This window comes from Hyalella azteca, unplaced genomic scaffold (genome assembly GCF_000764305.2).
Source record: "Hyalella azteca isolate HAZT.00-mixed unplaced genomic scaffold, Hazt_2.0.2 contig17699, whole genome shotgun sequence".
Lineage (NCBI taxonomy): Eukaryota > Metazoa > Arthropoda > Malacostraca > Amphipoda > Hyalellidae > Hyalella > Hyalella azteca.
This window is the reverse complement of record NW_025947474.1, coordinates 211753-229005: the sequence shown is the minus strand read 5'-3', so window position 1 is coordinate 229005 and position 17253 is coordinate 211753. Positions and strand designations below refer to the sequence as shown.

The window sequence follows — 17253 nt, the reverse complement described above, 5'->3', positions numbered from 1 at the left end:
GAGCGATAATGGACACGTAAATTTAGCCCTTATATCCAATAGACTGCAGTTAATAGATTTTCTTGGTTTCCACGTGGATTTGGGTAAATCGCTTACAAAATAATCTACCCTTTATTATTCAGAATAAAGGAAATAAGTACTTTTACCTGAGAACACGCCAAAGAAAGATATGTACACAATAACAATCCATCGGTTTCGCCACTTTCACGTTACGATCATTTAATATAAGCATTAGAATATATCATGAGCAAATTGACCCGACGGCACCTTAGTTCGACAAAATTCAAAAACGCGGTCACGTCTCATATGGCAGATCAGAATATGGATTACTTCGAAATTTTGTTTTGGCAACGCGTCAGTTGAAGGAAACCGTGATCATCCAGCAATGGACCCATTCGCACTGTCCGTGTATCATGATGGCTTTCATCCGATCATCTCGACACTTAGCCCTTACCAGTCGAGAAAACAAAAGAAAAGCGCATACATTAACTTTAATTCGTTATTAATATAGTTAGAATGTGGAAGATCATGTGAGAGTTTTAAGTCCCGAAAGTATAACCGTCTCATTACCTTCAATTCATTATTAATATAGTTAGAATATGGTATATCATGTAAGAGTGTTAAGTCATACCTCGGGTCGCAAAGTTTCTCGGTGCAGTTGTCACCGGACCAGCCGTCATCGCAGCGACAAGCGTCGTCCTCACAGCGGCCGTGGTAACCGCAGTTGCGGGAGCACGCCCCTGTTGTCGGGTGAGAAGAGGTCATGACATGAGAAGAGGTCATGACATGAAAAGAGGTCATGACATGAGAAGAGGTCATGACATGAGAAGAGGTCATGACGCAGTTGCGGGAGCACGCTCCTGTTGTCGGGTGAGAAGAAGTCATGATAATAATGGTTTGGTATGAACAAGCTTAGATATTAAGGAAGTAATAGGATAGATGAGATTGTTGTATTAATGAGATGATCGAATAAATGAAGTGTAATAGTATATGTGAAATTATTGTATTAATGATATGATAGAATACATGAGGACTGTATTAAAAAAGGAATGGTTTCAATAAAATTATTGAATAAATTAAATAATGGTATTATGATGAATATGAATTAATTAGGTTTAGAGTATTAATGTGATAATAGTATTGATAAGATTCTGATATCCATGAAGAAAATAACACAATATAGTTGTGTTATACATGAGGTTATTGTTTTAACGGAGTAAAACATCGAAATAGTTTTTTTAAATAGCGGGGATCCCGCAGCACGTACACCAAGAAAAATGAGTGGGACTTTTTTCAAATAACGACGCACTTTTTGACGGTGTAATTCTTAGATTTTTTTTAAATAGCATCCCATAACAGTTTATTAAGTTCACTATCACAAACCCCGAGTCCAACACTCACTCTTGTCGCACTGAGAACCGATCCATGGCGTGACGCAGACACAGGAGTGCGTCTTGACGTTGAATGTGCCGTGGTTGCTGCAGTCAGGCAGGCACTGCAGCGCCTCAGTGTCCATAAGGGCGCAGTCTGGGCCCTCCCAGCCCCGCTGGCACACACACGCACCCTTCACGCACCACCCGTGACCCGAACACGTGGGGTTAGGGCAGTCCACTGCGTCAGGAGGATGACCATTTATTGCTATTATTAAGGCAGCGTGGGGTAAGGGCAGTGGTACAGGGCAGTGAGGTGGGGTTAGGGCAGTGAGGTGGGGTTAGGGCAGTGGTACAGGGCAGTGACGTGGGGTTAGGGCAGTCAACTGCGTCAGGAGGGTAACAATTTATTGCCAGTTTAATGAAAGAACTGTTTTCAATACATTAAATTGTAGTTTAGAAAGAATTGTTTTCAAAATATTAAATTGTAGTTTAAAACGAATTGTTTGCAAGATATCAAATTGTAGTTGAAAAAGAATTGTTTTCAAAATATTAAATCGTAGTTTGGGACTTTTTTTGTGTATACATTGAATTGAATGAACTGAATTGTGGCCTTCTTGAGGCAGGATAACGTTACTAAATCCAGTAAAGGATTCGCAGCAGTGGTAGTGCACAATTTCAAATGCAGATACGCCGAAAAAAAAAAACGAAATTTTAACAAGCGCCAGAAAAGCGTTACACATCGCGCACCTGGCGAAGCAATATCGCGCTTGAGGCCAATAATATCGCGCGTCATCCAATAACGGCGCCAAAATTTAACGGCCTGCAGCACCTGAGGTTGCGGCCCGAGAAGAGAACACGCGTTCCTTAACACGAACAATGCAGCCTGCGAGACGCGCGCTGCAGCACACGCGATACTACTACGCATCACATAACGCAGTTCTGCTCACTTTCACAGCTACGCATCACATGGTCCAATGCTGCTCACTTTAACAGCTACGCATCACATGGTCCAATGCTGCTCACTTTAACAGCTACGCATCACATGGTCCAATGCTGCTCACTTTAACAGCTACGCATCACATGGTCCAATGCTGCTCACTTTCACAGCTACGCATCACATGGTCCAATGTTGCTCACTTTCACAGCTACGCATCACATGGTCCAATTCCGCTCACTTTCACACCTACGCATTACATAACGCAGTGCTACTCACTATCACAGCTACGCACCACATACCCCAATTCTGCTCACTTTCACAGCTACGCTTTACATAACTCAATTCCCTGCTCACCTTTATCACAAAACTCGCCGGTGTATCCAGGGCTGCAGTGACACTGGCCGTCGATGCAGTGGCCGTTGTTGTTGCAGTGGGCGACCTGACACTCTTGCTGTGACAGTTCGCACTCCCTTCCTTTGTAGCCAGCGAAGCACTGGCACAGTCCAGCCACATACTCCCCACGCCCCGAGCACAGCACTGGGCACACCACTGCAACCGCGGCCAAAACCGGGAACATTATTTAGGTTGAATGGTACTGAACACAGCACGACATAGTGCACGGTATTTAGCACGGCACGTACATTTCTAACCACAATGATATTCACATATTTGCACTACGGATGAAAAAATGTTTCATGAATTTACAAATAATCAGTAGATTCAAGCGTAAAACAGACTAGTTGCAAGTAATAAATGTCAACAACAGCGATGCTAATTCAGTAGTTAGGTAAAAACCCTCACGAGGCAAAGTGCCTACGCCAGGAATGAAGTCGCTGGACATTTTAAGTAGTACACGGAGGCCTGAACTAACTTAGCCCTAGTTAACCCTAGAAGTTAGGCTACGAGTTAGAGGTGGTCGGCTCCAGACGAACCATGTGCACGCTGTCTATGAAATAATTTATATCACTCAGGTCAATGATCCTAACAAGTATTTTCAAAACATGCCACTGAATTTGAAATCTGTTGTGATAAAATCATCCAAATAAAAGGCCTGACAGTAGTTCCTCTTATTTTCATAGCGCTATATAGAGGGATCGATCGTCTCCTTCATCGCAGTGAGGCTGCATTTTCGCACCTTCAGAGCAGTCGGGGCCGTTGTATCCTTGCTGGCATTGACAGCGGCCCAGGAAGCAGTGTCCGTGTCCGTTGCATCGCTGCGGACATTCACCGGCCCCCACGCCATGTTTGACCATCAGCGACACCTCGTGAGGGTCGCCATCGTCGTTGTACAGAGTCAGGAACCAGTCGCCAGACTGCAGTAGCTCCTCCACTTCAACCTCCACCACGCCAACCTGCAGCCACCGTAAACAGAGTTTGCTATCGTCAACTGATAATTTATTATAATAAATAGGCAACTGACTACCCACCGTTTTTTCCTCTACTTACACCATGGCATCCTGCATTGATCGGCGGTCGCTAACGTAAGATCATCAAGAGCAACTCAGATTATGTAAGTGCACATGTGAGAGTATCATGAGCTCATGCCCCATTATATGCACGACTAAAAAAACACTATAAATCATGGACGAGCTGATCATTAAGACTGTAACTGTAAAACGGTCTATGTAACATATGTAAAACGGTGTATGTTATACACGGGTGAAGGTGGCGACTTATGATAATGCGGCGACTAAGGTGAAGGTGGCAACTTATAATGATGCGGCGACTAAGGTGGAGGTGGCGACTTATGATAATGCGGCGACAAAGGTGAAGTTGGCAACTTATGATGATGCGTCGACTAAGGTGAAGGTAGCAACTTATGATAATGCGGCGACAAAGGTGAAGTTGGCAACTTATGATGATGCGGCGACTAAGGTGAATGTGGCTACTAATAAAGAATTGTAAGGTACGCTACCTCAGGCTGGGAGGTGCGAGTCTCCCGCTGGGACGCCGTGCCTCTCAGGATCTGCATGACGTCGTGCTGCGTGTGGGTGGGCAGGTCGTTGCGACGTGCGTACAGGCCGATGGTAGTGCCTCTGCGAGGACATTAATGCTTGTCAGTTAACTAATAATGGAGTTAAATGACTGCTAGCTCAACGGCTAAATTACGATGGATTCGATGATAAAGTTACGAATTATTCAACGGTTTAACGATCAATATTACAGTTGTTCAACGAAAAATAGTTCAGTTCAAATCAGGGTGGTTTCTACAACACTATTCATTCTCCAACGTCTGTGCGACAAAAAGATAATATTATGTGAAATAAAACTTTGAAACGCGGCAGTGCTTCTTTTTTCGAATTTCGCTATCGACCAAACACCATCAAACTAGATAACCATATTAATTTTTGAAATTATTCTAGAGTACAGAATAATTAACATTTTTGGAAGTTATATTAAGTAGAGTTATAGAAGACATATTGGGAAAGGTCCACCTCAAAAAGAGAATAGACGCTAGATCTTGCGAACATTGTGAGAAAAATATTTTCGTCAACGATGATATCTAAAGTGGAGTACCAATCGAATGCAAGCATCCGATGAGTTTACCAAATTCTCATTAAAATTTAGGCTTAATAAAACTGAAAATAGGTATAACATATTTAGGACAAGCCAGAGAACCTCATGGGATTTTGCCAAGTGAAAAATCCGTCAAATGCGAAGTCCTGTCCTCATAAAGAGTGGCTAAGCAGCCTCTGGACGACAGCGCGTAAAGACTTATCAGGAGCGAGCACTCAATGTAAAAGAACATTCAAGCACAAACGCTGACGTCCCTAGAAGAAAGCAGCGAGAAGTTTTGGTGCGCGAGCAACGCAACATAAAACTCCCAATATTATCCAGTAGTGCTCACAAAATTCTTATCTCTGAGAGAGAGTCGGAGGCCTGCCAGCCTCTCCGCAAACTCTGCGCCGCACAAAATCTCACCGCCGAACACCACAAATCCGCGCTTGTAAAAGCAGCGCGGACGAAAAGGTGACAGCGGCGGGATTGGCGGACGAGAGGACGGTGCCAAGCGGCTTATTTCCGGCCTTCAGAGCCCCGTGAAGACGGGGCAGTGGATGGCTAGGCGGTTTAGTGGAGGGAAACAAAGAGGTCATGGAAGGAGGGTAGGAAGGGACAAGATGGTTCATAAGGATAAGAGGGGAACATAGGGGAGGGAAGAGGAAGGGAAGAAATATCAGGTGGGTCAATGGCGGAGAGGAATGGAAGATGGAGCAATGAAATGTAGAGGGAAGAAGAAGTACAAGGTTGGTCAGAGGAGAAAGGGAAGGGAAAGAATGGTGGAAGAAGGGATATGCTAAAAAATAGAACGTGAAGGTGAGGTAATAAGACGATGAATGCTATAGGGAGCATTAAAAAGGAGGGCAATGGCAGAAGGGACGCAAAGACCCAGATGAATCAAACACACGAGAGAGAGAGAACCATGAGAACCTAACTCGAAGACCTAGACTGTATAGAAGAGAATATATAACTTTTTGTCTCGCCAAATGCAATGAATGAAACCAATAGTAGGATTTGGGATTTTATTTTGTTAACCTAATGTTTGGATCTGAGTAAAAGGACGATGAAACAAAGATAGTTAAACCAAAAAAATGACGCGTCATTCCGCTCTAGAAAGAAGTCAATTTCTCCAGATGACCGATAAAATCGAACGGGACGCCAGTGATTTAAAACTCTGAGGACCATGTTAATTGAATGACGAAAATGGTTTAGATTGAATGAATAAGAGACATCATTTTTTAGCTAAAGGACATACTAGACGCAACAAAGAATATGTTTCGATTTCAACTCGTAAAAACTTTTTCCGTCAATTGAAAACGAAATTTTCTACAGAACGGATTATTTTTTTCTATTTTTACTCCATTGAACTAAGAATTACCTGCCTGCGGTACAGCTTCCAGATACAAGATTAAAAGTTCCTCTAATGATTACAAAAGGATTATTTTTCAAATTTTGATGAAGGATTTTTTAGTTAGAGGTTAGAAGACAAATTTCAAATATTATATACTTTTTCATAGGGCTAATTTCTCTCTTTCAGAATAATAGCGAACAGAAGGCAGCAGCAGGCCTGTTGATTGGCACGTATTCCTTACCTCACCTTGAGGGCGGAAGCTGCTCAGCAAATGCCTGGTCGTTTGTCAATACTGACACGGCTTATGTTCAGATAAGACAATGAATAATGACCGCCATAGGCTCCAAATTCTCTTTATTGAAAAAAACCTTCGCAAAGATTGAGGCTGCCGCAAACTTCGTCAAACTCGATAAATCGACGAGGCCTAAGCGCCAATATGAAGGCGAAGGCTCAAGCGATCGAGGCGACAATTACCTCGGATGGCAGTCGTCAGTTTGACGGAGCACACCATATGGAGCATCAGTGCGGCCGTGATTATGATTAATTATCAACGATTTCTTAGGGAGATCTGTTCTAATTTGTCCTAAAGAAATCAAATTTACATTTTTCCCCAGTATAGGCGCTAATTTTGGAGAGGAACATGAAAGAACAAATGAAGTCATCAGCGAGTTATAAAGTACCGAGAAGACAACAACGTGGTCTGTCGTTGAACGTATAGCAGCAATAACGCTACATGGTGAAAAATATCATAATTTTGAATTAAAGTAGACGAAAAATATCCAACTTTTACAGAATGTATGAGTTGCAGCCATCAATGGATTGGACTTTCTACCAGTGCTTCTATACGAAAATCAGCGGCACACATCGGTTTGATCCAATCCCGAGACGCATTAGATTAATGAGTATGCATTCAGTAATGGAACCTTGGGTAACTCAGTAGACACGGAATATCTCGCGAGATGCCAATTAACGGCGTAGCTATTCTAGTCAGCACAGCAGAGCAGGTATAAACACCTGCATTGGAAAGCAAGTCTCAACGCCTGCCCTGTGAAGCAAGACACCAGCGCTGCTGCAGTCACAAAAATGGATGGGTCATATTGTCCAAATATTGACACACTTCCTGCCTGTAGCACGGATACCACCTTTATCAGGGCCAAACTGGGTCAAGATGACTCACACAAAAGAAAAAAGTGCATCGCTATTTGGACAAAGTTTCATTAACTTTGCTGAGTGCATATGAAAAAGCTGAATTTGCTTCGCTTTGCCGGCAGTGAGAACAGAGGCGCAGATGAGATACCTGGTCGTTGAGACACTTGGTCGTTGAGACACCTGGTCGTTGAGACACCTGGTCGTTGAGACACCTGGTCGTTGAGACATGTCGTTGAGACACCTGGTCGTTGAGACACCTGGTCGTTGCGAGTGATGGATGAGTTTCGGTAATGAAACTGCCTCCACACAACATGCAAATGGCCACAAAAACCCGCGACCAAAAAGTTCCCATGTCCTCGGCCGCTGCGGTGGGATTGATAAACACAACCAAAAGAGTTCGACGAAAATGACCAGAAGAGAACGCTTCCTCGAGCTGATTTCATTTCGATATGAAGAAGACAAGGCCGGAATGAAAATTCTTAGATGATTGATTAACGTCTTGCGATGGGTCAAAGAAAATGGCTGCCAGAGGAACGCTACACCTACACAATCCATAAAAGCGCAAAGGTTGTTTCCTTGGGTTGATGACGTGTCGGCGTAAACGAATGCGATGAAAAACGCAGCGTCAATTTCTCATGCGTTTCAAGAAATGCATTTGAAAGCTGTGCATCGAGATTGTTTTTCATGCCTCAGTCAAATGAAATTCCAACACTTGTTTGCAATAGAGATCCAAACAATAGAAATAACTGTTTTGCATGTAGGGGTTTTCGCCTATTCCAGACAAGAATATTTCCTAACATTTTCCATCTACGAATTTGACGTTCTATCTAACGTTATAGTGTTGGGGGACTATCTCTTTTCCTCTACAATAGTTGTTATAACTAATATAGTATAGTTATTTCTAACTATTGAGACATCTGGCAGTTTCTGTGTTATCGTTATTATAGAAGCGTGCTGATGCTTAACACCGTTGCACTGGACCAATTGCAATGATTCAAGTAGCTTTGTGTCAGCAGCTGCAGAAGTACGCGTATATATGCTAATCAATAGGAACTAATGTAATACGAATAAATTTGATGATAATAATAAAATAACTAATCGTTATTATATCAATCATAAGGAAGATATTTAATTTCTTTCTATTGGTGTTTAAAGTCGGTATACCTATCCGCTCCTGCGCTCTGCTACCGCGTGCTCATATTTAAATTGATTAACAATTGTCGATTTGTGTTAACATTATGTTTGTTTATCGTTTTTGAATCCAAATATATAGAAAGTGTCAATTATTTAAACCTTTGCACACGGGATTGTCACATCGGTTATGGAATAAGAGCAGTTAATTCGCTGGAAACTTCGATGGTCATCCGTCAATAATTTATCTCAAGATTAGTATCGTTAAAGTGGATCACTCACTGGAATGATCGTCGTGAACAAACCATTAAATATTTTCAGTACGTATAACGTGATAACGCGGCTATACTCTTCCAACGTAGACAGATAGGCATGTGGATGGTCTTATGACTGACCTGGAGATGGTCTTATTAGTGACCTGGGGATGGTCTTATTAACCCTTTTCCGCCGTATGTCACTGTCCGGGAAAATGACTTTCAAATTAATTATACGTAAACTATTGAGTGTAGCAACCTGAAGACGTTTGTACGCAACAGAGAACATTTTAAAGTTGTCGTACGTTGCGGCAACCATCAGTGCAAGTCATTTTGCGCTCACTAAAACGTTTCTTTTTTGGAAGCAGGCTTGTGACAATATTGCTCCGGTTACTCATGTCAGGCGGTAGAGTTTTAAGACTGACCTGGAGATGGTCCTAAGACTGACTTGGGGATGGTTTTAAGACTGACCTGCATGGGAATGGCCTTGAGACTGACCTGGGGATGACCTTAAGACTGACCTGGGGATGGTCTTAAGACAGACCATTTTACCCCAAGTCCATACACATCACAATATTTGCTGTACAATGGGCTTGGTTTCAACCACGTCTATTGAAGTTTTAATAAAAACTATTCCGAAAGATGGCTTTGAAACAATCATAAACTACGTAGGCACCGCAAGGAAGGATAATTTAGTAAAATATTTTATCGGTTTAGACAATAGTTTGCACTGGCAGATATTGGCAACACGTTAAGAGGATGGTCTTAAGACTGACCTGGGGATGGTCTTAAGACTGACCTTGGGATGGTCTTAAGACTGATCTGGGGATGGTCTTAAGACTGACCTGGGGATGGTAAGCAGCAGGTGGATGAGTGTGGGGTCTTGCAGGGGGAGGTGCAGGTTCCAGTACCCGTATGGGGAAAGAGTTCGCTTGTTCCTCTCCCCCAACACGAGGTTCACGAACGAGGAGCTGGTGGGGGGGAAGGTTTGGTGGGGACGGCGTTCCAAGGTGCTGCTCCCCGACGCTGGGGGAAGACAGAACGTTTATAATTTGTTATAATATATTGGTTAAGCATGTTACTCATGTCAACGATATTATTATTAGTTTAACATTAATATTAAATAATTGAATATTAAAGACGTCAATGAAGACAAAATTAAATGAATGTCCTGAACTGATGCGCCAACGACAAGCAGCCAACTTGTTGACTCTATCAACGAGTACCTTGAATTAAGAATTATGTAAAGACTTACAAGGAATTATTATTATCATCCGCCTTGGCTTGGATTGCAAATAAGTGCGGCCAAATCTATAATAAAATTGGCCGCACTTATTTACAGTTCAAACATAGGCGGCAAAACAGCTTAATTTACTTGGCTCGATCAAGGACAAATGTAAAGCAGAAAATATACGGCCTACCCACACATCGTGGCATGCAGGCACACTCGATGGATAAAATCATTATCGGCTTAACTACGCACCCGGAGTTGACGGATTATGTCGTTTATATGATAGTTTATTATCAACGAAAAGTTGGTCTACATAAATTCTTGCATCGCAACAGAAATTCAACCAAATTGGACGACAAACACAAAGCATTAATCAAATATTAAAAAAATATGTCTTCACGAAGTAATCGCGAAAACCAAGACTTTTTTCATTTTTTTAATATTAAACTCGAGATTAAATATTCAGATCAGGTGCTTGCCGCCGTAGCGTTCTCGTGAAGTTTTAGATTTGGAATTGTTCTGCCAAACTTCATCTCGATTTGCTTCAGAACTTCGAACGAACCCGAACGCGCGCTGAAGTTTTCCTTTTTCTGGCCCCGCGGGAGGGCGCGAGAAGCGCTTTACTTGTGCACCACAGATACCTGGCGAGCTTCTATTTCTGAGGTTCCTACATAAATATATTTCCCCATTAAAACTATTTAATATGCGTCAATACCATAATATGCATGTTCCCTTATCATATTAACAATATTATACGGTATTTTTATTCGACATAACCTCTCCACTGGCCTCAGAAAATGATAAAGTACGACCAAGAGGCATTTTACTCAATGGGAAAGCGGTACCGTCGAATCTCTGAACTTAAAATAACCTAGCTGATAACGAACTAACATTGCAATGAACCAGTCTTCCTCGGCCCGTGTATATATAGTATTCGGTTGTCAAAATACATGTTAACGACGCACCTTTAACACGTCCTATCTCACCGTCACCCATTTCTATTCCTCACTTCACGTACCACACCCCTTCCATCACCCCTCCCCACACAAAAACGTCAACTTGGGAAGTGCTAGTTGGCGGACGCTCGCATTCATACCGTTAGAATATTTGAAATTATTTTGAAACCGTTCGTCTGCGCAGGTCGCCATGCACTCTGGTGCTCTACGTTACAGATAGTTTCATTGTAACTCAGCATTTAATGATGAAAGATAATGCCAAAAGCGTTTTATAATATACTCAAAATAAAGTATTAAATAAAAATTAGCGATAATTGAATTATTTCACACTAAATAAATGTTCTGAACGCTCATCTCTTGAACTTATGAAAATAACATATACATTTCTAGTGGAAATCTGTTCTTTACAAAGGTTCAGTGTTATCGAAATAGATGTCCTTGACTGCCGATAATAACAGACAAATGCTTCACGATCGCTTGTGACGAGTATCATTATTGCATTATTTTGTATGCATCATATTTGCATAAGTTAACACGAGTCAATTTTAAACAAGTACCGAGTAAAATGAGGTTTAGCTTAACGATCGAGCGCCCAATTATTGAATACTACCAATGATCTAAGAATAAAATTGGTTAAAGCTCTAACAGGACTCGTATACCGCAAGTGTAGCTTATCAGCAAATCCTTGGGTTGAAATACGATGAAAGATAGCACGTCTCTGAACTTATGAGTTATATATTGGCGGCCTCTGATCACAGCAGCCAGTACAAGCTGTGTGGACGCGCATCGCTAGCTTATATTTCACAGATATTTCACGTTGCACACCGTAGGTGAATATTGCAAGAATAACGAGATGTGTCGAAACGTGTGCTTTATTCCTACGAAAATGTTCGTGTTGTTCAAGTTACATGTAAACACATACAGAATCACACCTTCGATGGAGTCGAGTCGTTTTCCGTAATAAACAAATGTTCGAGCATCTTATTCCTTTATCCTAAACCAATTTGGCGTAAAAAAAATAAATATTTTCGTTTCCAACAAATCTTTTGAAGTACTTCCTTTTTAGGTAATTAAATGCCCCCAGGCACTCATTGTATTCAAGTCGCCTCGATTTAAACATTCCACCAGCACCAAATAACTTCTCAACTCCCACCTCCCCCAACGCAGGCCTATATAGGATCCATCAAGCTGGCATTCATCAAGCTCCCGCAAGCTCAGTGTCGTGGAATCGTCCGTAACACCCTACGCAATCCCCGCTTCGTGCGATTGATATGCAGGAGACAATACAAAGAGTATTTTTCTGACGCAATCCTCCTGATTTGAGGCGGACACCAATCGTGGGTTTCGTTATCCGCGCGCCGCCCGCACTGATCTGCGCTGAGCCCCGCTGCGTGACCCGCGACGCAGACGTCGGCTGAGCGTCAGGCGTGACGAATGAGCGTCAGGTTGAAATGGGTGGGCTGCAAGTGGGCTGAGGGTTGCAAGCGGGCTGAGGGTTGCAAGCGGGCTGAGGGCTGCAAGTGGGCTGAGAATGTAGAGACCGATACCTGGCAGCGAGGGATACGAGGCAGCAGGGGATAATTTCCTACCTTTTAGAATAATTTTTTCAGCTGCAAGCTCGTATTACAACTTTAAATTAACCATGTATACTAATTTCGCTATCAACGAAAACAAAAACAAATGCGATGCCGATTCAAAACACGACAGTCAAGACGATTAAAGCTATAGAAAATTACATTCACATTGCTTGCCATTGTTCGATATTCTTTCAATATGAGTATGCATGATAGATGACGTACACATACAAGGTATCCAAGTTAAATGATTGAAGCCTGAAAGAAGTACCACACCTTGGAGTTAACTTTACCCTTTAAGGGCATTAGGCGAGCGCGCGCAAGGAAACAGAGGCGTTTCACTTGCAGCATCTGATGAATTCCGTAAGGATTTCAAGTATTCCAGGCTTGTCAATGATCTTTTCTATTAGAGAAGTTTGCAGAGGCAGAATAATTGGAAGTTTTCGAAGTAGAGGAAGCTCAAGCAGTGAAGGGAAAAATGCAGGGGAATACGACGAACGGAGCAGGACAGAGGTAACGACAAATGGCACAAAATGTGGAACGACATTTCTCTATAATTCAGTCGTCTATCTTCATATTGAGCATTTCAGTGTCACAACTTAACAGGCCCGGGATATAAAGGTATTTTTTAAGTGAAAATATCATTGTAAATGAACGGGTGGGTAAAATTCAAGCATAATTGTACACAAGTTTGAGTAGAATTCAGGCTCCATTCTCTTGTACGAGTGTAATTCGCAATTTGAATGTTGACTAAAATTTCGGTGACAAAAGACGTAAAACAAAAGCAAAAGTAGCGAAGAAAAGCGCATAACCACAGACAACATCGCAGAACTTTCAAGAAATATAAAAAAACTGTAAAGAACACTGGAACTAAAAGGACTAATTAGGACAGAAGAGGACATGGAAGGACTGATCTGCCAGGGGAGGACAGACAGGGGGAGGAGCGGATGTCGCCTCATCATTGCGAGGATCCCCAGGGATTGGGGAGGATGAGAACGACTCGCCGGACGACGAAACCCACAAACAAAAATACGTGAGGTTTTCCGCTAATACCGCAGATTGCAGGCCGCTGCTGCTGTTGTTCAAATAGTGAACATCGTGAAAAAACGAAGTTAAGACAGAAAATACAACTCAGTACTCACTGCAGTGAATGACAGAGAGCGCATTTTCTCGTCGACGAAAATGTGAAGTCACGGACAGACGGACGGACGGACGGACATGCCAAGCACAATAGCGCCTTTTTTCCATAAATGAGAAAATGCGATAAAAACCTCACACTTCGACAGGAGCGCAATGGAGCTCGGCAAGCATTAAGCGGAATAAAAAATTTATATTCAAAGTTGAAGAATGTCTCATATGTCCTATTACCATTCAAAAAAACATTATGCGTCATCCGGCTGTTAAAAGTACAGCAAGGTCCTAAGAATGTTTCAATTGAAAAGGTATAAATAAATTCCAAGAGTTATTACATCAAAAATTTTGGAAATAATTTAAATTTCGTATAAACAGCATAGCACATAACAATCATACCATTATATGTAAAATGAGACGATTTTTGGATTAGTTCTAAGCCCGCGAAAACATCATCTACATCAACGATCGCTGATTTCAACAGCTGATGAATACCTGCGTGTGAATTGCGATAAGGTGAATATCATTGAAATTTATAAACCAAGTTATAATTTGCGCCACTAATATAGACGTAGAGTAATTATAGTCTACATTGAGGTGTAGTGCGTTGCTAGCAAAACAAGCGGCAGCGTCAAGGGTCGCGCGTCCGACAGCTCCGTGAATTACCATTCATTTATTCATTAGTCCGCAGATGGCGGGCGTCTGGCGCTCGCCGATACACGCAGTTGGTTTCGCAAGCTTATCAAGTTTTCGGCATCAAATAAAAATCTTCGTAAATATGCAAGTCCAGCAGCGTATTCTTTTTAAATAAAAACCTGACCAGGGAGATTGGCTTGCACAATTCGGCGGGAAAACGTGGGGAAATGTGACGCGGGTGGGAAAATTCCCTCCGCTTACAGCGGCGGGGAGGAATAGCAGCATGACACAGCGACGGGGAGGAATAGCAGCGTGACACAGCGGCGGGGAGGAATAGCAGCATGACACAGCGGCGGGGAGGAATAGCAGCATGACACAGCGGCGGGGAGGAATAGCAGCGTGACACAGCGGCGGGGAGGAATAGCAGCGTGACACAGCGGCGGGGAGGAGTAGCAGCGTGACACAGCGGCGGGGAGGAGTAGCAGCGTGACACAGCCAAGGAATTTCAATAATAATGTAATGAGTGACGCTTAAAAATACTTCCGCGCGCTGTTGGTAAAGCGCGCATCGTTTTCCGTTGCACAGGAAGAGATAAGGCGCAAAAAATAGTTATTTTCGTCAATTTTAATCCTGCTCGTCAGCTCATAAGAGCCAATTATGGAAGGCCAATTACCGATCACAGCTGTGCTCCAGCAGGCCTGCTGATTGGATAACAAACGCACCAATTAGCGATGTTGATTGGCTACAATGGCTTCATCTCATCACAGGCTAGGCTCAGATGGCACCTAGCAGCTCAATGTCATCCTCGAGTCCTGCAGGATACGTATTAGATCCTATACTCATAATCGCTATACGTTTTGGGAATATGAAAATTTGCGCTGCACAGGTAGCTATATATGAAGTGCAGCAACAATATGGGCTCTTTGCAAACCGCATGTATGATATACTCCAAACGGACGATTATTTGGGTGGTTGAAGTTCTAGAAAATCATCGAACAATTGATTTTCGAAAAAGAAGTACAAACTTTCATTGATATTTTTCTTGAGATGTGTCTCTATTTTCTGAACTACTGAGTAGAACCTTTATCTTTATGGGCAAAATCAACGCTATATTCTTCGAGAGGTTAAATAAGATGACTTGCGTCTGGCAGAATGGATCAAAGCGAAAGCTAACTAAGCCAATAACGTCATCACATGTTGACCCTAGCGAAGGACAGCCATCCTACTGCCTTTCGCCCATCTCAAAGCGAAGATTAACTAACAAACAAGAAGTTATGCAACAACAACGAATTGAATACACTCTTTCCCTCCTTTTAAGTTCATCATCCAACGTAACTCAAATACTTAAGTTTAGAAATAATGTTGTGTTAGGAGTCTCTGGATCTGTAAAGTTGCGATCTTGTTAACTGCTAGGAGGGTTACAGCACGCTCTTCTCCATGAATCATTGTAATGACAATGCCACTACAGCGAGGATAAAGAAAGCAAGAAAGGAACAAAGACAGCATCACAGGAATTAAGACAGCAAGATAGGAATAAACACAGCAAGACAAGAATTTAGACAGCATGACAGGATTAACGACAGCAATATAGGAAAAAAGACAGCATGACAGGAATTAAGACAGTAAGATAGGAATAAAGACAGCTAAACAGGAATAAAGACAGCAATCATGAATAAAAACAGTATGACAGGAATTAAGACAGTAAGATAGGAATAAGGACAGCTAGACAGGAATAAAGGAATAAAGACAGCAAGACAGGAATAAAGACAGCTAGACAGAAATTAAGACAGCAAGATAGGAATAAAGACAGCTAGACAGGAATAATGACAGCAAGACAGGAACTAAGACAGCAGGGAGCCTTGCCAGAACAATTAGGCTGCCGGACCAGCACAAGACGAGCTAATGCTTCAGTCTGCCCTGTAATTGCTTCACCTCCGACGTCTTCGTTCATAAGATTGCATGAAAGAGGGCAGAGAGCTGCCGCAATTTAGGCGCCTCGTCGACCAACGTCTAGCTGACTTGGGGCTTAGTCAGTTTGGTTGTAAGTTTGAGCTTGTGGATCTCTAAATGATGGGTGAAGCCTAATGAAGGGTCCTTAATCGAATTTGCTAATAGATGTTTCTAGATATATTGTTTTGCTCACCAGATTATAATTTGTTAGTGATTTTGTGAGATAGGTGCCATATCTGTAACATGACGGGATAAGCATTATATTTTAAAGGTCTTGAGTATTCGAAAGAGATCGTGAGTAGATCTACCTCGAATTCGGGTAACATTTCTGCCGTCTTTGAATCAAGACTTTATTAACTAAAATCACCTAAAATGTCTACAATAGTTCAATGCATACCAATGTTTATGAACTCACATCAAAACTCGCACACAGCAAGCGACAAATGTTTTTCCTCCGAGATTCCGAACTGAAAATTTAGCTGCATATATCGCTGGAAGCGAGGACGACGCGATGCTAATTTCTGCTTGCTCACTTTGTCACATTTTATTTGAAGTTGACAAGTCAGGGAAGACTTGGTGATAGCTTGTGTGGTCCAAACTACATCGCGTATTCCGGACAATTCGTCAGCGCAAGTTCGGTACGTGGGCGCAAAAGCCGGAGGAGATATCCTAGCCAGGATGCGATCGCACTCCCAAGAGCGCGAGTCTCGCGGATCAAAGCAAGAAGAAAAACTTTTGGAATGATCGAATGAGACTTCAGAGGAAGACGGCTGACGACTAGGCTGCCAACGCCATCAGTCGTCAGTAAAAATACAAGTCGTTGTAGTCTTAAGTTACTATAGGTCGTTACTACTACTATATAGTTACGATCATGACAGTATCGAAAACACAAGCAGAATTAAGATAACTAGCGAATAACTAAGATGCTCAGAATTTTCTTTATTTCGGAGTAACTAATTACTGAGACTTGAAATGACGCGACTATAATTTCGCCATTTCGGACATACCAAGACCATCTGTATAGTCGAGCCAATGCAAAGAAGACAGACATGAGTCTTCTTGGAGGGCAGCGGAGATGTTA

General features: G+C 42.3%; 1 protein-coding gene across 1 annotated transcript in view; it reads right to left on the bottom strand.

The window, feature by feature from the left end:
- Positions 1–17253, bottom strand: part of LOC108671605 (teneurin-m) — a 70040-nt gene that overhangs the window by 32400 nt on the left and 20387 nt on the right. Inside the window, exons 5-10 of the mRNA XM_047885370.1 lie at positions 9540–9720; positions 4226–4346; positions 3446–3662; positions 2665–2859; positions 1402–1611; positions 632–740 (exon numbers count right to left, since the gene is read on the bottom strand). Of these exons, the coding sequence (XP_047741326.1) occupies positions 632–740; positions 1402–1611; positions 2665–2859; positions 3446–3662; positions 4226–4346; positions 9540–9720 (1033 nt within the window). The remainder of the gene's footprint in view (positions 1–631; positions 741–1401; positions 1612–2664; positions 2860–3445; positions 3663–4225; positions 4347–9539; positions 9721–17253) is intronic.